This window comes from Macaca thibetana, chromosome 3 (assembly GCF_024542745.1).
Source record: "Macaca thibetana thibetana isolate TM-01 chromosome 3, ASM2454274v1, whole genome shotgun sequence".
Taxonomy (NCBI): Eukaryota; Metazoa; Chordata; class Mammalia; order Primates; family Cercopithecidae; genus Macaca; species Macaca thibetana.
In genome coordinates, this window is record NC_065580.1 from 101,997,962 (window position 1) to 102,022,339 (window position 24,378).

General features: G+C 38.2%; 3 protein-coding genes across 3 annotated transcripts in view; 1 reads left to right on the forward strand and 2 right to left on the reverse strand.

Moving 5' to 3' along the window:
• Positions 1-24,378, reverse strand: part of GGCT (gamma-glutamylcyclotransferase) — a 1,150,694-nt gene that overhangs the window by 1,033,582 nt on the left and 92,734 nt on the right. The window lies entirely within an intron of this gene.
• Positions 1-24,378, reverse strand: part of NEUROD6 (neuronal differentiation 6) — a 779,410-nt gene that overhangs the window by 204,759 nt on the left and 550,273 nt on the right. The window lies entirely within an intron of this gene.
• The window catches only part of ITPRID1 (ITPR interacting domain containing 1), a 105,772-nt gene continuing 85,254 nt past the window's right edge, over positions 3,861-24,378 (forward strand). Inside the window, exons 1-4 of the mRNA XM_050783263.1 lie at positions 3,861-3,973; positions 19,984-20,169; positions 21,463-21,511; positions 21,866-21,909. Of these exons, the coding sequence (XP_050639220.1) occupies positions 20,007-20,169; positions 21,463-21,511; positions 21,866-21,909 (256 nt within the window). The 5' untranslated portion in view covers positions 3,861-3,973; positions 19,984-20,006. The remainder of the gene's footprint in view (positions 3,974-19,983; positions 20,170-21,462; positions 21,512-21,865; positions 21,910-24,378) is intronic.

A 24,378-nucleotide genomic window follows, 5' to 3' on the forward strand; every position in this document is an offset into this window, starting at 1 on the left:
ATGACTATTTCCTTTGAAAAAATACTTGAAGTAAAATTATTGGACTTAAGTCTATACAATACGAAGGACTCTCGTGTAGTCTTCTGATTCCTTAATTGTTAACATTTTACTTCCCCTGCTTTTTTATTGTCTCTCTCTATACACACACAAACACATACACACACACTATGTATATAGTGTCTTTCAAGAGTAAATTGCAGATATAATGTTCTTTTTTCCTTAAACACTTCAGTGTTTATTTTCTCAAACAACAGGCCAGTTTTTTTTTACATAATGATAGTATAATTATCAAAATAATAAAATGTGCATTGACACAATACTGTTATCTGATCTACAGACCATATTCACAATTGGCCTTTGTCCCAGTAAAGTCCTTAAAGCAAACATAAAAATATGGCCCAGAGTCTAATCTAGTTGTCATATCATTTCAGGGTTTTAAAATTTTTCGATCTTTTTTTGTCTTTCATGACATTAACATTTTTAAATACAACAGGCTAGTTATTTTATAAAATGTCCCTCAATTTGGATTTGTTAGATATTTTTCATAATTACATTTGGTTTATTAAAACATGGAAATAGCACAGAAATAACCACTGTCTTTCTGAGTGCTTCATATCAGGAGGAATATGATGTTGCTATATCCCGTTACCCGAGATGTGAATATTGATCACTTGGTTAAGGAAGCATCTGCTAAGTTTCTCCATCACGAAGTATTGTTTTTCCTTTTGCATTTCTTGAAGAAACATTTTGAGGCTATCTTGATATCCTATTCTTCATTGGACTCTCACCCCCTAAGTTTTGCACCCAATTATGGTGGTTCCTGAAATTATTTACTACCATGATGCAGTTAAGTTGATAATTCTCTAACTCCGTCATTCTTTTTACCATTATTTGTGTTACTCTACTGTAAAGAATATCTCATAGTATGTATCTGTTAGACATTGGTACATATTGCCTAACTGCTCTTCAGTAAATTTTTACTGATTAATATTTATTTTTACACGATTAGTGGTAATTTTCCCATGACTTAGATCAGCAGTCTCCAACTTTTATGGCACCAGGGACCAGTTTCATGGAAGACATTTTTTCCATGGCCCAGGGGTGGAGTGGAGGATGGTTTCAGGATGATTCAAGTGCAATACATTTATTGTGCACTTTATTTCTATTGTTATTACATTGTAATATATAATGAAATAACTATACAACTCACCATAATGTAGAATCAGTGAGAGCCCTGAGCTTGTTTTCCTGCAACTAGAGGGTCCCTTCTGGTGGTGATGGGAGATAGCAACAGATCATCAGGCATTAGATTCTCATAAGGAGCTCACAACCTAGATCCCTCACATGTGCAGTTCACAATATGGTTTGTGCTTCTGTGAGAATCTGATGCCACCACTGCTGATGAGATGGGAAGCGGATCTCAGGCAGTAATGTGAGCAATGGGGAGCAGCTGTAAATACAGATGAACGTTCACTTGGTCGACTGCTACTCACCTCCTGCTTTGTAGCCTGGTTCCAAACAAGCCACAGACTGGTTGGCCCAGGGACTGAGGACTCCTGATCTAGATGTTTTCACTCTAAGAAATTCTAATCTGAGAGTCTTAATATGATAACTCATTGTTCTTTTATTTTTCGTTTCCTTGAATATCAATAAGGCTCATCATATTAACATTTTTTAGTCATTCATAGATTTTTTATTTTTCAATTACCCAAACATTACATTGCTTCTACTTCTATGTGTCTTCTTCTTACTGGTTTTTAATTTCATTTTTTACATGAAGAATATGAAAATGTTTAATGTTATATATATTGCAAATATTTTTACAGTCCTTTTTATTTTCTAAATATTGTAACCTGTTTATCATTTTTGCTACTGTAAAATTTAAATCGTTATCTGGTTAAATAATTCATCATGAGTTCCCTTCATTGGCTTTGATGTCATTTTACATAGACCTTCATCACTTCATGATTAGAAAAACATTTATGAATATTGTATTCTAGGACTATTATTATTTTATTTTTTCACATTAAGTCCTTAACACTATTGGAATTCATTTTGATTTATTGTTTTTAGAACTCTACCTAATTTTTGTTTTGTTTTGTATTTTTTTGAGCTTTAAATTTAGAAATAACTGTAGTTTCACATGGAGTTGTAAGAAATAATACATAAATCATGTGTACATTTTACCTAGTTTCCCCCAATGGTAACGTCTTTCAAAACTGCAGTGTAATATCACAATCAGGATATTGACATTAATACAATCAAATAAGAATATTTCCATCACCACAGGATGTCTAGTGTTGCTCTTTATTTATTTATTTTATTTATTTATTTATTTATTTTGAGACGGAGTCTGGCTCTGTTGCCCAGGCTGGAGTGCAGTGGCCGGATCTCAGCTCACTGCAAGCCCCGCCTCCCGGGTTCACGCCATTCTCCTGCCTCAGCCTCCCGAGTAGCTGGGACTACAGGCGCCCGCCACCTCGCCCGGCTAATTTTTTTTTTGTATTTTAGTAGAGACGGGGTTTCACCGTGTTAGCCAGGATGGTCTCGATCTCCTGAACTCGTGATCCGCCCGTCTCGGCCTCCCAAAGTGCTGGGATTACAGGCTTGAGCCACCGCGCCCGGCCGTGTTGCTCTTTAATAACCATACCTCTTCCCTCTTGCCCCATCTTCTTCTTAACCCCTGGCAACCACTAATCTATTCTTCTTTTCTATGATTTTGTCATTTTAATAATGTTACATGAATGAAATCATATAATAGGTGACTTTTTGGGATTGGATTTTTTCACTCAAATTCTCTGGAGACTCATCTGACTTGCTGCATATCTTAGTCTGCCTGGGCTGCCATAACAAAATACCATAGACTGGGTAGCTTAAACAATAGAAATGTGTTTTCTAACAGTTATGGAAGCTAAAAGTCCCAGTCCAAGATGCCAGCAATTCAGCTTCTGGTGAGGGCTTGTCTTGCAGATGACTGCCTTCTTTCTCTGTTGTCACATGGTGGAGAGACAGAGAGCACATGCTTTCTGGTGTCTCTTCTTATAAAGACACTAATCCTATCTGATCAGGACCCTACCTTTAGGACCTCATTTAATTTTGATTACTTGTGTAAAGGCCAAATATAGTCACATCGGGAATTAGGGCTTTAACATATGAATCTGAGGGACACACAATAGAGTCCACAGCCTTACATGTATCACTCATTTGTTCCTTTCTATTGCTGAGTAGTATTCCAAGATAGGAGTGTTCCAGTTTGTTTAACCATTTACCTCTGGGGTTTTTTAATATCAGGTTTGTACTATTATTGGTAAAGCTACTATATATATCTATGTACAGAATTTTATGTGGACATTTAGTTAGGAATTTGGGCAAGATAAAAAAAATCAGAGCTTAGTCCTCAGAACAAATGCTCAGGAAATTGAATGTATTCACTACTATAGTATCATAAAGAATAGTTTCACTGCCAAAAAATCCCTCATGCTCTCCCTATTCATTCCTCTCTCCCCTAACCTTCAGCAACTACTGATTTTTCCCCATCTCTATAATTTTGCCATTTTTAAGAAAGTAATATAATGGGAATCATGAAATATGTAGCCTTTTCAGACTGCTTTTCACTTAGTAGTATGCACTTACGGCACCTCCATGTCTTTTTCATGGCTTGAGAGCTCATTTCTTTTTCACATTCAGTAATATCCCATTATTTGGATGTACCAGTTTATGTATCCATTCACCTACTGAAGGACATCTTGGTTGCTTCCAAGTTTTGACAGTTATTAACAAAACTGCTATAAACATCAATGTGCAATTTTATGTGTGAACATACGTTTTGTTTTTGTTTTTGTTTTTTTGAGACAGGGTCTTGCTCTGTTGCCCAGGCTGGAGTGCAGTGGTGCCATCTTGGCTCACTGCAGCCTCAACCTTCCAGGCTCAAGTGATCCTCCCAACACAGCCTCCCAAGTAGCTGGAACTACAGGTATGTACCACCACACCTGGCTAATTTTTGTATTTTTTGTAGAAATGGGGTTTCACCATGTTGCCCATGCTTGTCTTGAACTCCTAAGCTCAGGCAATCTATTAATCCTCCCACAGTGCTGGGATTACAGATGTGAGGCACCGCACTTGGCAGGGCATAAATTTTCAACTCTCTGGGTAAATACCAAAGAGCACAACTGATAGATCGTATGTTAAAGGTGAGCTTAGTTTTGTAAGAAACCACCAAACTGTCTTCCAAAGTGCCTGTACTGTAAGAGTTAAAAAGAGGAAAGAAGCACAAAAAACAGTTCAACAGTCAAAGACAGGTTTATTTTGGAGATAAACCTGAGAGGAGCTTCTGGCTGATTTTGGTTGGGTGCACTTTCTCTTATAGACTAAGGTTATTTAAGGGTTCAGGGTGAGACAGCTTATCACAGGCTCAGAATGTTTCTGTATGCGGGAGAAGTTTATTGAAGTGCTGGAATGTCTCTGGTTGAAGGGGAGGTTATCTTGGGGCTGACATTTCTCTGGCCAGTGGGCAAGTTATCTCGGGGCTGGCATGTATCTGGTCAGGGAGGGGTTTGGAATATTTCTGGTCAAAGATGTTATTTGTGGTTTATGGTCATGCTGACCTCAGCCATTAGGCTAATGCCCTTTGGATTTAGGCAGTTTTTTATCGAAGCAAACTTAAAATGGCAGTGCTTGTCCAAGATGGTGATGCTCCTGCTCTGTCAATCCAGACCCCGTAGTTATAAAAAGGACGAGGGATGGTGTGTTCTTTCTAGCTACTTCCTGCTGATGAGGGTATGGAGAGTTTTCTGGTCTCAGATTGACTGTAGGAGTAACACCATCTGTAGATGTTGTTGGGTAGTTGTCTATGAAATGGCCATGATCCCTGGGTTCCATGGACTTACTAGACATGGGGGTGAAAGATTCTAGGCACCCTCAGTTATTAGTTGTCAGTGCCAGCAGTGAAGAGATTTCCTCCTGTGATGGTTGGGGGCTTAGAGGCAGCGCCTGCTGAAATGTCTAGTTTTCAGTTCATAGGACTTTAGGACACAGCTTACTTTGGAAACTTGTAGCCAGAAAAATTAGAATTGAATTTAAACTGTAAAAAATAATAAAAATTAAAAAACATTAGTCAAGACTAGAATTTAACAACAGGTGTGCTATAGTTTTTGAAACACAATTTTCTCTCTCCAATTTCCCATTTTTATTAAAAGATAAATCATGGTAGGACTGGATTGCTTTATTATACTTGGATTAATTGTTTGCATACAGTACAGAAAGAATGATTATTTGTTACATAAGCCTTTTAAATTGGCTTTGATGGAACTTTCTTCCAGAGATGAGATAAGACCTTTTTAAAGCCCAGCCCAGCCATGGATTTGTACCATCAAATACCTATGAGTTGGGTGAATTCCTCGCCTTTTGAGGTTCCAAGATAACTTGGGGTTCCCGGCCTGTCAGAAAGTGACGTTATTTACTTACCACAGATCAGAAACCATGTACAGGGACTGTGTACACAAAATATGAGGCTGGTTTTCCAAGGGCTTTATTGCCTTCATAAGTGAAGTTTGATTCCTTAAAGGAAAGCACACCATTCCAGTCAAAGCCTTGGTAAAAATAACCAGTTTTTCCAATGGTGTCCTGTTACAAAAGAAAACAGATTCTTACTCCACTTATGCAAATAACTCTGTTGTCATAACTTAAGAATACTCACAGATAGTTTCCAAATTCTAGAGAAAATCAGGTAGAGAGAAACAAGTATGCTCCAAATTTTGTTCATGGGAGTATACTAAATTGCTAAAAGCTGTCAATAGCTCAAAAGAAAAGTTTATTTGACTTTGAAAAGCAAAACAAAAGATTAGTAATATTTTAAGCAAAATGTCAAAAAGATCACTCAAGTCTCCTATTGGTGCAGTTTATGCAGTTAATTCCTGTTCTGCATAATATTAATGAACATTTTAGCTCTTCAAGAGTCCTGAATGTTTTTCCTCTATTCTGATGTCACAATCTCCAAAGTTATCAGAAACCTGCATTCAAGAGCACCTGTTACAGCTTTATAGCTGATTATAAAACCACTTTCTAAAGGAGGACCAAAACAAGACAACAATTGTTTATGGATGACAAAAAGTTTTAGGGTAGCCATAGTTAAAGTTACAAGGATATCTGGTACCATTGTGGCACACAACAATTTTAACATAACAATTGTAATTATTACTGATAACATACACTAAGATATATCAGAATTATAGGAGTCTGTCATACTTTGGAGCACATACCAATAACATATTTATACAAACATAACCCAAAGAAAGTCGAATACCATTTTATATTTGACAATGCTTCCTGTATGATTTTATAACAAGCCAAAATTTTACCTTTATATTAGTGTGCTGTTAATATTAAACTCAATTTTTAGTAAAACCTTGTAGACCTATTTACCCAATTTTAATGTTTGACCATATGGTAAGATTTGTATAGACCCTTTTTAACCCTTTATCATTTTTGTTAAAGAGCAAGTTAGTGCTTTAAGAGAAACCCATTGTGCTTTTTTTTTTTTAATGCTCAATTTACAGAAAAATTGGATGATACCCTTTCAGCTTTAGCCAAAATGTTTACACACAGAATTTGCTTTACAGTTAACCTTCCGAAACTTGCTTAAACCTTCATTTTTATTTTACTCAACTTAAAACAATTCTTTAACCTTTTAATGTAGGTAAAAATCAACATTCTCATGCCTCCTTATAATCTTCTTACCAAAAGTATGTGTAAATTGTTTTTTCAATAGTCTTAAATATATGTTACACTATTAACTTCTAGGGACCTTTACTTTTGTTGGTAAGCTTGCGATTTTAATTATGTACTAGATAAAGAGCCTAGGACCTAGACAGAAGTGCAGATAAGGTCTGACTTATTCTAGCATTTAACCCCACGTGTCCCAGGTCTTACTTAGCTGCAAGTCACACAAGTTATATAGCTAACAGTTAGCATTCAGGAGGTTAAAGCCGTTTTAAATTGTGCAACACTTCTTGCATAAATTCCCTTTTATAAATATTTTATGACTTACACAATCTCTGACATGCCTCAGATTTTTGACTTGTAAACACCCCTTTCTTTAAACAACCAGTTAATTTACTTTAGGGCAAGAATTTGCCATGTAAGATTCTTTTTATATAAATTCTCTTCTTTAATATCAACAGTGATAACAATTCTTTCCCAAAACAAACTTCCTTCATGTCTGTGGACTAGACTGCCTAAGGCTATAAGATTAGAAGTTAGGATATTTTACTAAATAGTTCAAGATGTAGCTATCTTCGTTAAACCAATATTAACATTTCATTTATTAAAAAGTTACACAAACAAAGATTATTGTTTGGGCTGAGTTATAGTTTTGTAGCCTCTATGCCAAATTTTGACACCTTATAGTATTTGACAGAGATAAGTATGGAACAGCTTGAATAATATATGCAAGCAAAAATGTATGCTAGCAACTCTTAAGACATTTCTAATCTTACTATAGCAGTAAGTTTTAAAGATTAAGGTCATGTGAACTGAAAGGTCCCACAGCTTTTACTCTTTCCTTAAAAATATTTGATTTAAGCACTTATTTTTCTTAGGCCAATTAATTAGAGCTTTTAAAATACAGATTGCACACATAACACATATATAGCCACACAGACAACCAGAAAAATACCCAGTAGTTTATGTTTTTGTTGTTGTTTGTTTGTTTGTTTTGCTAATTTCCCAACTGGGTTATTGGCCTTTGGGTGAGGCCTTTTAAGAATGGGGCCAGGAAAACAATTTCCAGGGCCTAATAAAAAAGCATAGCTGGAAGGCAAAGACAGATTTTGAGAGGTAGTTATTCACCTCTAATTCCAGGAGTTCCATAAGGGAAACAGAGATGTTTCCCAAAACAGGATTTGTGGTGCCTTTTCTGTTTTCCCAAGGAGTCCCAGGCCACCAGAAGTACATGTACTATGAGTGGCAAGACAGAGTGGAGAAAAGTAATTCAGTTCACTGGGAAAAAACCTTTTCCAGGAAAACAAGATTTATGAAGAGGAAAACATAAAGGACTTTTGAATATACTCATAGCTTGGATATTCCTTTTAATTAAGCTGAGCACTCTTTTTCATCAGGGGTGAGGGTGGAGGTTAGACTTATATAAATGTCATGCTAAGTGAAATTAAAGGATTGGGTTATGTGCAGGAATTCCCTGCAATAACAAGAGGGATATTCTGAGAAAGATCCCAGGCACTGTTCAATCTGTGACAAATCAGACATGGAGAAAGGGACATGATGTTTAGAGAAAGATCCCAGACACAGTACAATCTATGACAAATCAGACATGGAGAAAGGGACATGAACGCAAGCAATGCCTTCAACCCCAGCCACTTCCCAGAGAAGGAGAATGGCAGAGGTGGGTTTTGAAGAGGTAACAGGTGGAGAAAGAGGAGGAGCCAGGTTTGGGGCTGAAGGCTTGGGGGCAGGAAGGATGACTGGGGCAGAGGGTTTAGACAGGCATGGAGCGGATGCAGGAAGGTGAGAATATGAAGGGAGTTCATCTTCAGGGTCAAAAGGGTTTTTGGAGGAAGGAGTTTTGGAGGAAAGAGAGACCCAGGGAGGGTTTTCATTAAGAAGAAGGATTTCATGAGGGGGTGCAAGCATGACACAGGGAGGATTGGAATCTAGATAGAAGAAAGCCTGAATACAGAGAAGCTCTTGCCATTTGCCATTCCTGTTTATAAAGTTGTCAAGGTTCCTGAGACTTTGAAAGTTAAAGGTGCCATTTTCAGGCCATTGGCTGTCACTATCTAAGTTGCATTGTAATCAGGCCATGTTGCAATAAAAAACTAATGCATAAGCCAAGTTTGGCAAGGTTGTGAAGGGGACAGCCCAATGGAGAGGATGTAGGAATGTGGGATTGTTTGGCATCCATGTGGATAGGTGAGAAGTCGCTGAGGGTGTCTATTTTTGTTCTAGGTGTCCCCAGACAAAAGACAGAAACCTGGAATCCTCTTTCTAAAGAGGACAATCAAGCCGAGAAGAAACTGGGCATCTCCAAAATTTCTTCTAACTTAGTCCCACTGGTCCTCTGAGGACCTGTATGGCAGACCTGAATTTTCCTGGGTATGGCGAGAAAGCCAGGGGAGGGCAGATCTTACCAGTCGGCTGGATTAGTGTCCAGTGTTGGATGTTCCAGTTGGAATTGACAAAGGGCCTCTTGGACTAGAGCTATAGGAGGAAGAGCCAGAGAGACAGAGAGAGAGAGAGACATAGTGAGAGAGAGAGAGAGAGAGAAGGATGAGGGAGGGGGAGACGAGATAGCAAAATAACCATTGCGGGCAGTCAGAGGTGGATTCCTGAGACTTGAGGATTTTGAGGGCTCACTGGAGAGTAGCCCCAGCCTGAGCCTTGCAGCCCCCTTCAGGTTAGTCGTGCTCCTCAGGCAAATTGCTCAAAAAGTGAAGTGAGAGGCAAGATGGGGTGGGTTCCCAGAGACTCTCAGGATCCAGCAGGACAATCAGCTGCTGTCCACTGCTTCCCTGATTGCAAGAGATCTTCTACCCCTAAAATCTGTCCCAGGTTTTGCCACCAAATGTAAGAGTTAAAGAAAGAGGAAAGAAGCACGAAAAGTGGCTCAATAGTCAAAGACAGGTTTATTTTGGAGATAAACCTGAGAGGGGCTTCTGGATGATTTCAGTCAGGAACACTGTCTCTTCCAGACTAAGATTATTTAAGGGTTCATGAGAAGAGAGCTTATCACAGGATTAGAATGTTTCTGTGTAGGGGAGAATTTTATTGAAGTGTTGGAATGTCTTGGGTTGTAGGGGAGGTTATCTTGGGGCTGACATCTCTTCAGCCAGGGGGAAGGTTATCTCAGGGCTGGCATGTCTCTGGTTGGGGAGGGGTTTGGAATGTTTCTGGTCAGAGATGTTATTTGTGATTTATGGTCATGCTGACCTTAGCCATTAGGCTGACGCCCTTTGGATTTAGGCAGTTTTTGATCAAGGTGAACTTAAAATGGCAGTGCTTGTCCAAGATGGCGATACTCCTGCTCTGTCATGTACTATTAATATTTTGTATTTCTACCAGCAGTAAGTGAGAGTTTCTCTTGCTCCACGTCCTTAACAGCATGGTGTTTTTAGTGTTCTGTATTTTGACCATTCTAATAGGTGTTTACTGGTGTCTCATTGTTGTTTAAATTTTCATTTTTTTATGATAAATTGGGTATCTTTTCATATGCCTATTTTCCATTTGTGTATCTTCTTTGGTGAGATATCTCTTATCTCTTTTTCTAGTGAGACTGTGTTTTCTTACTGTTGAGTTTTGAGAGTTCTGTGGATATTTTAGTTTATAGTTCTCTTTATCAGATAATTTTTTTGCAAATGTTTTCTTCCACTCTGTGGCTTGTCTTTTCATTTTCTCTTGACACTATATTTTACAAAGCAGAAAGTTTTAATTTTGATGTAGATCATCATATCACTTTTTACCTTCATGGATTGTCCCTTTGGTGTCATAGCTAAATGTTCATCACCAAATCCAAGGGCATCTAGATTTTCTCCTGTGTTATCTTCTTGCAGTTTTATAGTTTCATATTGTACATTTAGGTCTATAATCCATTTTGAACTAGTTTTTTATCTAGATTAGTTTTTTGCATATGATGTCCAACTTTTATAGCATCACTTGTTAAAGAGATGAACTTTTCACCACTGTACTGCCTTTGCTTCTTTGTCAAAGACCAGATGACTATTTTTATGTCTATTTCTGGGCTCTCTATTGTGTTCTATTGTTCTATTTTATTTTCAGCACAATGTTGAAAAGGTATGGTAAGAGGGAGCATTTCTAACTTGTACTTGATCTTAGTGGGACAGCTTCTAGTTTTCACCATTGAGTATGATGTTGGCTACAGATTTTTTGTAGATCTTTTTTATCAAGTTGAAGATCCCTAGTTGACCATTATTTTTAAAGATAATAGAAAAGGTACATGGAAAGCAGGTGTGATAGAGCCCAACTAAAATTTTCCTTAAAAGAAATAATCATCATAGAAGATGACCAGTTATTTTGTTAAACTAATATTAAAGAACATATGCTTAATTATCACAAAGCCACTGCTTAGCAGCTCTTTGGTGAAATTTATGCTGTAAAGGGTCACATGTCTTTCAATCTTCTTGTCTGAAAAGTTTGCCTATTCATCCATTATCCCATCTTCAAGGATCAAAACCAAGGGTTCCTCTTCCAAGAAGCTTTTTTTTATACCCCCCCAAATAAACAACATTTTCCTTTAATATTTGAGAACAATTCTTTTTACCTTTCTGCATATTACATTCTGCCTTATAATATAGTTTGCACGAACTATTGCTTGTAATCAAATGTAATCTCCTCCAAAGTTTGTTTGTACACAGTAGACGCTCAAGTGTTTAATTAAATTGAATTAGTAGATGTCATTGAATTTATTGATTTAATAGCTCATTTGTACAATGTACTTTTGTAAGCAACTTTTAGAGCATAATGCTGTGCTGACATGACATGATAGAGACTACAAAAAAACTAAGTCATAATTCCCAGGTACTGATAGCAGAGTCCAGAGTTAGAAGTACTCATTCATTCATTAAACAGTTATTGCTCATCATCCACTGTTATCTGTGTCTTGAACTAAGTAGCACAAATACTAAAATGAATAAGTCATAGTCATTGCCTTCCAGGAGTTCATTTAGTTGGTGGGAAAGGCAGAGGTGAAAATAAGCCTCTCAACTTGAGTGTGAAGAGGCTACAATAAGGGGCTACACAGGTTGCTGTGAGTGTCAGAAGTAGGTTAGAGTCAGGGGTGAAGAGTGAGAAAGAAAGAAGTTTCTATAGAATAAGTTCTATTTGAGCTTAATGAAACAGTATCTAGTGAAGACAAGGTCAGTGCTTATAGAAAGATCTGCATTTAGTAGGGTCAAGACGATGATGCATCTTGGAACAAGTAATTCTGTGCATCCAGAATATGGTGTCCATGAAGGAATTTAGATTGCCGGGATGTTGGAATAGGAGATGAGAGGTGAATCACAGATGCCCTCTCACCTTTCACTCCCCCTCCCCAAAATGAAGCAAAGCAAATGTTGAGAAGGCAAAAGGAGAAATGGTGGATAAAGAGGGAAATCATGAAGAAAAAAAAATCTCTTTAAAGTTGGAAAGGGACTGAAACAGGGCTAGCAGTAGATGAATCAGTTTATCCAACTTTATCAGCCTTGAAGTCATTTCAAGTTTCCAGGAAGCAGTATATACAGTCTTTAAATTAATAGTCTTTTGCTTATTTTCACCAGTAAAATATGAATATTCCAACTCCAGGAAGTCTGATTTTGGGTTCCAGCTTGGGCACAACTGCCTTGTCTTTAAATCCAGCTTGCTCCTAAATGGCAGGAGTGAGCACCCTTCACATATTTTGTGGTGGGAGGAAGCCACCCACAGAACAAGTCATCACAGACTGCTTGTTCCTCCCAGCAGAGTGTTGACAGAACACTGTATTCCCCAGGATCTGCCTCTACTTCACTGAATCATTTGAAAATCTTTACAAGTGTTTGTGGGACTTTAGTACTTGGATAGGGAGGGAGAGCAGAAGGACATTCCTGGCTTGATTTTGTTGCTTGAGTTTTTGAGAGATCTTCCAAACCTTTGAGTAATAGAAGAATTTTATTATCATTATATTTATTATTTTGATGACTGCAACTTTAAAATGTCTTTAAAGTGTGAACTCCATTGGCCAAACATTAAACAGTCTATGTGGAGGCTAGAAACAGAATAATGAACTTATGGAATTATCTCATGTTGTCTAATTCTCTCAAATTATGCAAAAGGAAATTACATTCCAAGAGAACTTGAAACTGCATGCCCAATGTCATGCAGCCAATTGATAACTATTTACTGATTAATTAAAAATAAATTACTTTTTTGTTTCCTTGGCAATGGATTAAGATTTTTCATCTGCTTGTTAGCTGTTGGGAGGCACATAAGAGAAGGTAAAAGAAGGTATTTACTCAGTTAATGTTTGTAAAAATGACAGAATAAGCAGGCATCAAGTGATAACTCAGAAAATTTTGCTTCAAAACAGAGAAAGATTGTGTGTGTGTGTGCGTGTGTGTGTACATTTGACTGTGTGTCTATGTCTGTGCATGTATGTGTCTGTGTGTGTATAATCTCTTACTTTTTCTAATTCATATCTACAATGCTATATTTTCTGATACTGTGTACCTGATTCTGGTTAGTGTGTACTTTCTGATAAGTTGCCTAACTGCTAAATACCAAACAGTCCTTAATTATTTTATAATCAGATTGGCTTTGGTATTCCTCAATTCCTTGTTGGTATTCATTTAAATAGTCATTCATTCAACAAATATACATTGAGTACATTTTCCATGCAATTATGATATAAACGCTAAGATCTCTGTCTTGAAGAAAATCCCATGATGGTTAAACATAAGTGGAACACAGTGTAACAGACTTATAAAAAAATGTGAAAGTACCTTACCAGTGATTTACACTGAACTATGGGGATGACAGAGGGGCCTTTAAAGCCACACTCATATAGGGAGGCATGTAGACAGAAAAGATAAGGGGGTTAGGACTGAGGTATAGATCACTCAAAATTTAGAGGTTGGAGAGAAGAAAATCAGCAAAAAAGCTTGAGGAAAAAAGCTTTGAGGTAGGAGAAAATCTTAGAGAGGCTTATATTAAAAACCAAGTTAAATGATTATTTTCATTAAGATGATGTGGTTAATGACATCAAACGCTGCCAAAAATTCTGAAATGATAAGAAGTGAAAGTTGACCACTAGCATACTGACTCAAGTGGGTTATAAAGAGCAGGAAAGGTGTGGATAGTAGCACAAATGAAAGCATTTTGCTGTGATACAAGTGAGACTGCGAGTTCTGCTGGTTGATAGCATTGGAGGTGGTTGGTCTGAGATATATTTTAATGGCTCCTGTATTAGTCAGTTCTCACACTGCTATGAAGAAATACTCGAGACTGGGTAATTTATAAAGGAATGAGGTTTAATTGACTCACAGTTCCACAGGGCTGGGGAGGCCTCAGGAAACTTACATTCATGGTGGAATGGGAATCAAACACGTCCTTCTTCCCATGCTTGCAGCAAAGACAAGTGCAGAGCAAAATGGGGAAAAGCCCCCTAAAAAACCAACAGATCTCGTGAGAATTCACTCACTATCATGAGAACAGCATGGAGGTAACTGCTTCCATGATTCAATTACCTCCTACTGGGTCCCTCCCACAACATGTGGGGATTATGGGAACTATAATTCAAGATGAGATTGGGGTGAGGACACAGCGAAACCATATCAGCTCCTTCTTTTTTTTAGTGGTTTAAAGTGGGAATGAAAGGAATAGAGGAATCAGGGAAGACTTATAAGTTCTTGGCATAAGCAACTGCCTGAATAGTGGCCCTGTTTACTGAGATGAAGCACACTAGAATAAAGGCAGGTATATGGGAGGGTCAAGAAGTCCAGGAAAGAATAAACAATTCAGTGTGGTACAAAATGTGTACAGACATTCAAGTGGAAATGTTAAGTAAGCGGGAATACCCTGGTATGAAGTAAACTCACAGGCTGGACCAGATTTGGAAATGAGAATTTGGGAATCATCACTGGTTTCATTAAAAACTAAGGTAGGAGCTGGAGAGGGATTCAAGGTGGTCACATGGAAGATACATTTAAGGTGAGTCACATTAAAGTATATTGTAAAGTAAAGGGAATGATCCAGTAAGGAGGACAAAAACGGTGCCCAAACAAAGTCTATGAGTAGAATAGAGGTGATGGGGGATGTTTGAAATTAGGATTTTGGAGAGTGTTCTCTTACAGTGAAGTAAAACCATAGGAATCAAGCAGAGGGAAAGATTATGGAAAGTGAACAGGTCATTGAACTGAGTAACCTGGTGTTGGCAAGCCATCTACATTGATAATGAAATCTTCCAGAAAGATTACAGAAATATATCCTAAAATTTTCAGTAAATGAAGGTGAATGCCCTAGATGTTGATAACTACATAGTCAGATGGCATATACTTCAAAGGACAGAGGAAACAAGGTTTGGAAGCAGCAACAAAAATCATAGATGAAATTTACACTGTCTTGAAGACTACAGTGCAGATTTTTTAAGGAATAAATGAAAGGGCCATAGCTTGAGAAGCCATATCCCAGTTTCAGTTAGAGATAGAAGATGAAGGGATATTCAGTGAAGAGGTTAGGATGCAGGGGTATTGGTAGGTGACAGGGCATGAGTTCCAGAGGGCACAGGTGTTGGGAGAGTCTCCAGGAAGGGTGGAAGATTGGGCCAGATGAAGTGATGTTCACTGCCACAAGAGCATGGCCCAACGGCATGATATGATTGCTCCTGTGGTCTTCCAGGGGAAGAAGGATGAGTTGGTTCTCTCAGAGTGCCAGCCTCTCAGGACTGGTCTCTTAGTTTGTGTAGGTAATATAAGTGGTACTGAGATTTGTGGTAGTCATTTTTCTGAGAACAGGAGGGGTTCTGGAGGCTTCCTTTATAAACTTCCATGAATGGCATCATGATTGGGAAAGGGGCAGGTCTTTTTTTTTTTTTTTTTTTTGAGACAGAGTCTCGCTCTGTCGCCCAGGCTGGAGTGCAGTGGCCAGATCTCAGCTCACTGCAAGCTCCGCCTCCCGGGTTTACGCCATTCTCCTGCCTCAGCCTCCCGGTAGCCGGAACTACAGGCGCCCGCCACCGCGCCAGGGCTAGTTTTTTGTATTTTTTTTAGTAGAGACGGGGTTTCACCATGTTAGCCAGGATGGTCTCGATCTCTTGACCTCATGATCCACCCGCCTCGGCCTCCCAAAGTGCTGGGATTACAGGCTTGAGCCACCGCGCCCGGCCAGGGGCAGGTCTTAATGGAACACATGGATCTATGTAGACTTCTCTTCAATGCTGCTCTTGGAGAAGTCACTATATTAAGTAGGGAGGTGAACAAGGCAAGCCTGGACACTATTTGAGATCTTAGGAAGGCCTGAACAGAGGCAATGACAATGAGGATCCATGGATGAGATGCAGACACGGTGTTAGAAATCCATTTGGATGCAGAATGCCTCGGGCTGTTCTCCCATTATGCAGTTCTCTTCTTGGCCACTGAGTTTAATCAGAAATGGTGGCCAAGGCTGGAGCTACAGACTACAATTATAACCTTAAAATTTAGTCTATAACTGAAGGAATCTCAAGACTCTGATAAGCACCTCTAACTCATCTCAGGGAAATCCACATTCTCATGGTCACAGAAACACTCTATTCTCACTCTCCCAAATACATCTACTTCTCAATCATCCAAACTAAGTAATTTCAAGACAATACAGGTTACCCACAAACTAACAGGGTCAAATTTATTTTCTATTAGAAAAGTGATTGCATTGATTGGTGATACTTCTTTACTTGACAGTTCCTCACAGGATAAAGACAAGAAGCAACATACAGAAGAGAAGGAAAAAGAAAGAAAACTGACTAATATGAGTGATGATTGTTTTGGACATATTTTCCATTAAGTTTTCCTAACAATTCCATAAAGTATTTATTTCATACTCATTATAGATATGAGGAAATAGAATATCAGAAAAGTTTGAAAATTTCCCAAGATATCAGAAAACAGCAGAGCTGATATTAAAATCCTAGTGTTATCTGACCTGAAAACACTTGCTCTTTTAACCAGATAAGAACTAAGAAAGCTGACAAAGCCAACTGAATGCTCCTTTCCCAAGTAACCAAGCAATTCACTAATAAAGATTAGTTACCTTGGGTCAAAGGTGTTGGGATCTGTGGGGAACAGAGACTAAATAAAACACGATCTGTATTATCCTAGTATGAACAACCTGTTTGGCAAGAAAACCTGTTTGCATAAAGATACAAAAAGTGAAATAACTTAGAGGGCAAGAATGTAATCATTGTCACTGCTTTAAGTGTCAAAGCACCAAGTTTTATGATTTCACTGTGGCTCTAAAGCTTCACAGTGAAAAGGAGCATGTATGGATGAATTTGCTCAAGTTAAGAAAATGTGAGGTAGAATTAATGTAACAAAGCCTTTTTTTCTGATTTTGATTATTTTTAAAATTTTTAAACCTTGATAACATTTTGGTGCTTTTTCCCCCCTTTTTCAAGGCATTTGTTTATTTTGTTTTTACAAAATTGAGTTCTTAGTGCATATACAGTTTTGCATCCTCTTTTTTTTTAGTTAAATGTGATACTATATGCAATTTCCCACATGAGTAGAAGTTTTGTATACACATGAGGATAAATGACAGCATAGTAATCAGAGTAGAAGGGATTTGAAGAGAGAGAAAGTACTGGATTCCCCAGGCATGGAATGACATGATCCAGAATGAGGACTCCTCTTGGGGCCAAGTCAAAGAATTAGCAAGAACTGGGTTCCCAAAGGCCCTTGGGGTGGATGGACTAATTAGAGAAGTCTGCAGGCAGTCACATGCCATAACTTGTGCCCTGACTATCCACTGAGCAATTCCAGGATGCTGCCTGATCTGTGTCCCTTTCCGAAGGGCTGCTCTGTGGGTCAAGCGAGTGAATGCCAAAGGAAGACCACACAAGCTTCAGAAAATCCATTTCCAGAAGCAGATTTGTTTACCAGCTGGGAAGGCATCCACTAAAACAGAAGGAACAAAAGAGGTTTTCTTTACGAACTGGTCCCTGACCCTTGCTTTTAGCAAGGGTTCCCATTTTCTTTGGCAAGCCTTTTTCCTGCTCTGTGGCCAAGTACAACAGAGCTGGCAGAGAGAATATCCTCACTGATTGTGTAAGGCCTGGAGGCTGAGGTCAAGTATGTCATTCATTATAAGATGGAAGTTTGGGGACGTACAAATAAAGCAGCACGTTTACCTAAAAATTCAACAATTTCTCCAGTGTTACATTTGAAAAAGCAGTCGCTAACTTAAAATTTGTCATTATGATACAGAAGCAGCAATTTGAGTACTATCAGCTACTTGATAGCTTCTTGTTTCCTCCACAGTGCAAACTCTCCCATTCTAAATGAAACTCACTTTCGGCCAAGGTCAGTGAAGGAGTGAGATTATTTTGGGGATCTTATTTTTCTGTAATACGTTTTCTGTAATATGTTATTGTTTTCTTCAAAGCTTTTGGTCTTTTATTGAATCTGATATTTCATGAATGTTGTTAAGCATAATTTTGGAGTTTTTCCTTCTTGTGAAATTTTGCACTGTCAGTGTTGATGCTGTTATTATCATTCATGCTCACAAGATACAAGGCACTGCTGAAGAGATTTATTTGTTTCCTTAAAAGACCCAAAACCTATGTGAAGCTAAATAAGTACAATTTCAGTGAGATTTTTAAATGTTATTTTGTTTAATGTTATGAATTCTAGTATACCAAACAATTCTCCAAAGGTTAGGAATATAATTCAATCTGCGTTATTTTGTCTTGTATTATTATTGAAATTTTTATAATTTGCTACCAGTGGATATTCCTAAAGTTAACTGGCTAAAATATTGACTGTTAATGTAGATTTAACTATTTTTTCCTTTAATTTTTAAGTAATTGAAAGGTTTGTTTTTAACATAAAATTGACAGCCATCATTATTATTAATTTTTGTAGTAATTTAAAATTGCAACAATAACTGTATATATTTATACCTGACAGAATTTGAATATATAAAGCAGGTAAGAAAATTATGCTGCCAGTAGCGTCTAGAATGCTCACCTATACTTGAAAGAAAATATTTACATTTGTAATAAATCTGAATGGTTTGCCTTTTGCAAACAGATTAGAAATGATGTACATGTCATGTGATCAGTGATTATGCATAAGTTTAGGGATCCTAGAAATGCTACTGAAGTAAGTGTTTGGCTATTTGGTCATTTCTCTAAACCTGAAGAATAAACAAATTCAAATTAAAGCATATGTCATGGAAGTAATTGCATCAGAAAGTGTGGTTTGAAACCTCACTTTGCTATTTTAGTTTGATATTTGTTAATTCACCACCTACTATGTGCCAAAAATCCAGTTAAATTCTAGAGATACATAAATGAGTAAGAGAACGGCCCTTGTTTTCATGGTGCTTATAGTCTGTGGAGACCGAACAATTTCTGTTGCTGCGCTAAGCTGCTGTGTCCTGCTCTTACTCTGCTAGTTTTACAGGATGTTCAGGAAGGTCAAGTTAAATAATGGGGGCAGCTGATACTTTTTGCGCCAGGTGTGTAATATACTCATAAATATTTTAATTGCCCCAGCCATCGTATAGGGTATGTAGTATACTCATAGGAACATACTTGGGGTCCAGTGCCTGGCTTTGAGTCCTGGCTGGCTGTTTGGCTTTGGACATGCAACTTAATCTCTCTGGTCTTCAATTTACCATAAAATTGTGACTACTATATTACTTCCTTCATTGACAATTAAATTAAATAATGAATGTATAGAATTCAGCATAGAATCTAGCACATAGTAAGTATTCCACTGAGGTTAAGTTGCTAAAATTCAGTAGAGTGTATCCCCAGTTCAGAAATAAGGGAATGCAGAAAGGTTCTATAGTTTACGTAAGGCCACACAAGTTGCAGAAATAGGACTGAGCCAAGCAAATCTGTTGCCAAAGCCCTCATTTTTCTCCAATATTTGGGTCTCAAAAATAATTTTGTAGATATAACTGTTGGATAAATTTGAAGGCTATTTACTGGGTGTGCCCTCAAGTCTAATTTCTTTGCTCTCCATCCACATCCCAGACCATCAAAGCGAATCTGCAGAGTGTACATGTGGTCTGATGACTGACATGGCCACTTGCGTCCCAGCTGCTTTGCCATGGAGAGGGAAGCATTTCACCAAACTGAGACAGGGAGCTTGGCTCAGGTGGGCGAGCCAGGTTCATGTATGACTGTGAAGCTGGATCGTTCATCTGACTGTAGGCATTCTGGCCTTCTTTCTCCCTTTCACTGAGCCAAGCCCAGAAGCTGAACTCATTGTGTCTGATTTGTTTGTGTGTGTGTGTTTTAAGTTAGTTTGCAGAATTACTCTCCTATGATGGCACAGAAATCACAAGGATCTGACAACCTTCAAGAAGGCAAGGAAAAGAGCAAGAGAGACATCCTGAAGTGCACCAAGAGCATGTGGGCTCCACTGGATGAGCGGCTACCCCCTGGCCCTGAGGAGGAAAGCCAGGGTCCCGCCATCCCCATGCTGGGTGAGAAGGACCCTCAGGCCTATTTGAAAGCATTCCTCTGTGAGTGGTGAGGGATGTGGGAGCTTTTGGCCAGGGGCAGGTGATTTTGGAACAAAAGTATTTGGCTTTGAATATACCAGTGTTCCCGGCATGATGCCAAAAACATTTATGAAATGGGCACTTCTGACTTCTGCTATAGACATTCAGAACACAGACCTCCTTGAAAGAAGTAGACCAATTAATGAATGAACTCTGCTCCTTTCCACTCCAGATATCCCTCCTCTTAAGTTCCCAGGACTTTGAAGCTGTTTAGGGTCTGGGCATGAGGCTTCTTTCAGGTCATCAAACATTTTATTGAAAAACTCTGATCTGTTGGGTCCTGCAGGAGGCATTGACAAAAATTTTAATCATTTAAAGAGTAATAAGTAAGAAAATACTTCCAGCACCCCCCTGCCCCCATTATGTAACTGTTGAATGGTTTTTCTTCTTTGCCCATCACCCAATTCATTCTAACTTCACAGCAGTTCAAGTGAAGAGCAATATGGACCTCCTGTGTCCACCTGGCTTCTATGGTTCACCTGATACCTTGTGAGGGGGATAATTCAGGCACCTCACTATTTGACAGCATAAAGTCAAACAAAATTAGCCCAGAGTACACAGTTGCCAAGCAGAATGGGAACAAATATTTAACAGGAAATGCTGCTTTACATCCACTCCTTTTTGCCTGTTGACTATTTGTTAAGCCAATGATAAAGATCCACCTTAAAAGACCAGTGCCTTTTTAACACAGGGTGCCTTTGGCAATCCAGGGACTCTAGTGCAATTTGTCCCTGGAATGAATGCAAATTTGGTTTCTAACCTGGCAGAGAACTCCTTGCAAATAACCATCACTGGCTGGCTGCCTTAGGTAAATGTCGTGATTCAATAAGGAGAGGCTCTGTGGTGATTTATATCCAACAACAGAAAGACAAAAGTCTCTTATGCTTTCTTACCCTTTGTATTCACACCAGGTACTTTAAAAATTATTCTAACATCTCTTGCTCTTCAGTGGTTTATTTTTCTTCTCTCTCACATTTTCTTTCTTTTTTTTAAGTTACAGTCTTTTGACAAGTTTACACTTCATTCTCAGGAAAGGCTGATCATGGAAAACAGGAGGTTTTGCCTTCAGGAAAAAAAAATGAATATGCTTATGGAAGGAAACATGTGACTAAATATGTGGGAAATAGAGCAATTGAGTGGTGGCTGAGTAAACAGGGTAGCGTCCTTTTAGCTGGTTGTGCTTTGACTAACTGATCTGTTCTTTCTTACTTGTAGAAGATTCCAAGCAAGAAAGTATTCAGCAGTGGCTGGACTCTGGATTCTTGTAAGTCTTTGTGTGTGTGTGTGTGTGTGTGTGTGTGTGTGTGCCTTATACATTTCTCTTGCAAAGATCCATGAAAACAATGAGTGTAACTCTGCCTGGGCAAGGTGGGGGATGTGTAGGGATTTTCATTTTAATTGTAATTGAAGTATTACCCTATTCTTGTCAAAACTATGTATCAGCTTAAAACTACAAAATAAAATACTACTTTAGTCCCTGACTGTTTATTGGTTTCTGAAAGTCCTCTCTTACTAAAACCTAACTCTGCATTTGCTCTCATCTGTTTAATTAAAAAGTAATTTAGTATAATTTATTTACACACATTGTTTGACTCACAATACTTTTGTTTCTTTACAGTGTCTCTGCAAATGAAAACTTTCAACGAGTCATTGACCGCACTGGTAAGACAAGAGAAGCAGTTATGCTTTGCGAAGCTGAGTAGGAGATATATTAAAATATCTATGTGAATAAATCTTCTTAAAATGAGAATTATCAGAGGCTTCTAGAAATGATCGGCCCTCAAAAACTACCCAGTTCAATCCCTTCACTTGACATACAACTGCGACAAAAATGATAGGTGCTTCCCCAGCAGCAGGTTAAGGGCTGAACCCAGGCCTTTGCCATATCATCGACAGCTCAGATGATAGCATAAACTCACTGGGTTCTATGAAGACATTTGCAAGGATGTAATTATGAAAATGAAATTGTTTCATTTTCCCCATCCTGTATTATACTTTTATTTCTGAATCTAGTTTTTTTTTTCTATTCTTTGGTCTCAAAATTGCACTTACATTCCCTCTTTCTAATAATGCACTTGTTTGCGAGAATAGATGTCTGAATTCTAAAGCAAACAGTACAAGTATTTTTGAAGGAGAAAATGTATCACACTTGTTTCACTGAGGTTTGATAAAAGCATTATAAAAAGAAAAAGAAATTTAATTACAGGACTCACAGTTTCCACCTTCATTAAATGCAATACCTTATTTTATAGAATCTAAGACCCTTCAATTATAAAATGCATTCATATTTTAGGAAAAAAAAATCTGGCAATTACAAATAAAAGGCAATATTGACTGTAAGACTTATCTTGATTTCACAAGTGTTAAAAATGTGAAAAAGTATGCTTCAAAATGGATGAAATATTATGAAGAATTTGTGTGAAAAAAATGACATAAATTAGGAACTTAATGGTTAGATGAAAAAATTATTAGTCTAATAGTCACTTACTTTGCTGGTTTTAATTATTTCACTTCCTCTACTGCAGTCTTACATTAAGATTGATGATTGGCTACAAACCAGTTTAAATTTCGAATTTTTCACTACCTTTAAAAGAAAATCTATATGTATCATTGAAATTTCCCCTTTCACAAACCTTCTTTATTTTTTCTAATATAAAAGTTTCATGATGCCAAATACTGTAAAGATTTTTGCCAATAAATCAAATGTAAGTACCTCTCTGCTCATAATAGTTCAGACTCAAGGAAAAGCAAAAACTTAAGAAATATAGCCAGCATTTCATATCCCCCTGGTGTTTTCTCTTGCCCCGGTTGTGGTGAGAGGCCTGGCACTGGTTCTAGGGTCACCAGTAACTATACTAAAAGCTTCACTTCCCAGAAATTAAGGACAAATCATAGCCCTTCCTCTTCTGAACCAAGTCAATGAACTGGAAAGGCACAGACATGAAGTAAAGACCTGGAGGAAAATTGGGATAGTGATATGACTCTGAGATCAGAAACACAGTCTCGATTTGCCAGGTCCTTTATCTTCAGCAAGCTTTTTAATAATAATGGAATAGCTTCTTACACGTTTAATTGAGCCTTTGCTTGTACAAGGCCCTTTCTCATTGATCATATTTTAAACTCCATGGCCCGTGTGGTAGCATGGTTGGTTTTGTCTTTTTGTTTTTTGCAGATGAGGAATTTGGGGCACAGAATGGTCAAGTGCCGTGATTGTTGGTCACAGCTGGTTAGAGGCAGGTGGAGGAATGGAGGCCCAGCCTTCTATTAATATCAGCCCTGCTGCGTGCTGACTTCAGCCATGATGAGAGAGCTGCACTGAGCTTGAGGGAGCTGAGAGACACACTGAGAAGGGTGGATGCTAGAACAGTACCAGAAACTGGGGACCCGAAGGTCATGGCAAGGGTGAAAGGGAGAAAAACTGTGGAGATGAAAAGGACCCAAAGAGGAGGAAGAAAAGAAGTCACTATCGGAGGGAAAATCCTGTCAAAACTCATAAAATACTGATAAGATATAGAGTGACACATGAATTTCCTAGGGCAGCAGTAACAAATTATCACAAACTTGTTGCTTTTAAGCACCAAGTTCTGTTGTTTTAACAACAGAAATGTATTCTCTCACAGTTATTGAGTCTGGAAGCCCAAAATCAAGGTGTCACCAAGACTGATCTCCCTCTGAAAGTTCTAGGGAAGAATCCCTCCTGGTTTCTTTCTAGTTTCTGGTGGCCTCTGGCAATCCTCAGTGTCCGTTGGCTTGCAGCTACATAACTCCTTTCTATGACTTCATCTCTACATGGCCTCTTCTCTGTGTGTGTCTTTTTCTCTTCTTATAAGGACAGCAGTCATTGGATTAAGGATACGATGTAATCCAGTATGATCTCATCTTAACTAATTAACTATGCACAAAGACCCTATTTCCAAATAACAGCACATTCTGAGGTTCCAGGTGGACATGAAATTCCAGGGGACTCTAGTCAACTAACTAGAATTCATTCTAAGGCTGGTTTCCTTATTACTCACTTCTGAGGCTTTGTACACTAAGGTAGCAGCAAGATCTAAGTGTCTTCATCTTACAGGTGACCCAATGCCTCCCATAGAAAGCATTCTAGTGAGTCTTCAGCCCTTGGCCTGGGCC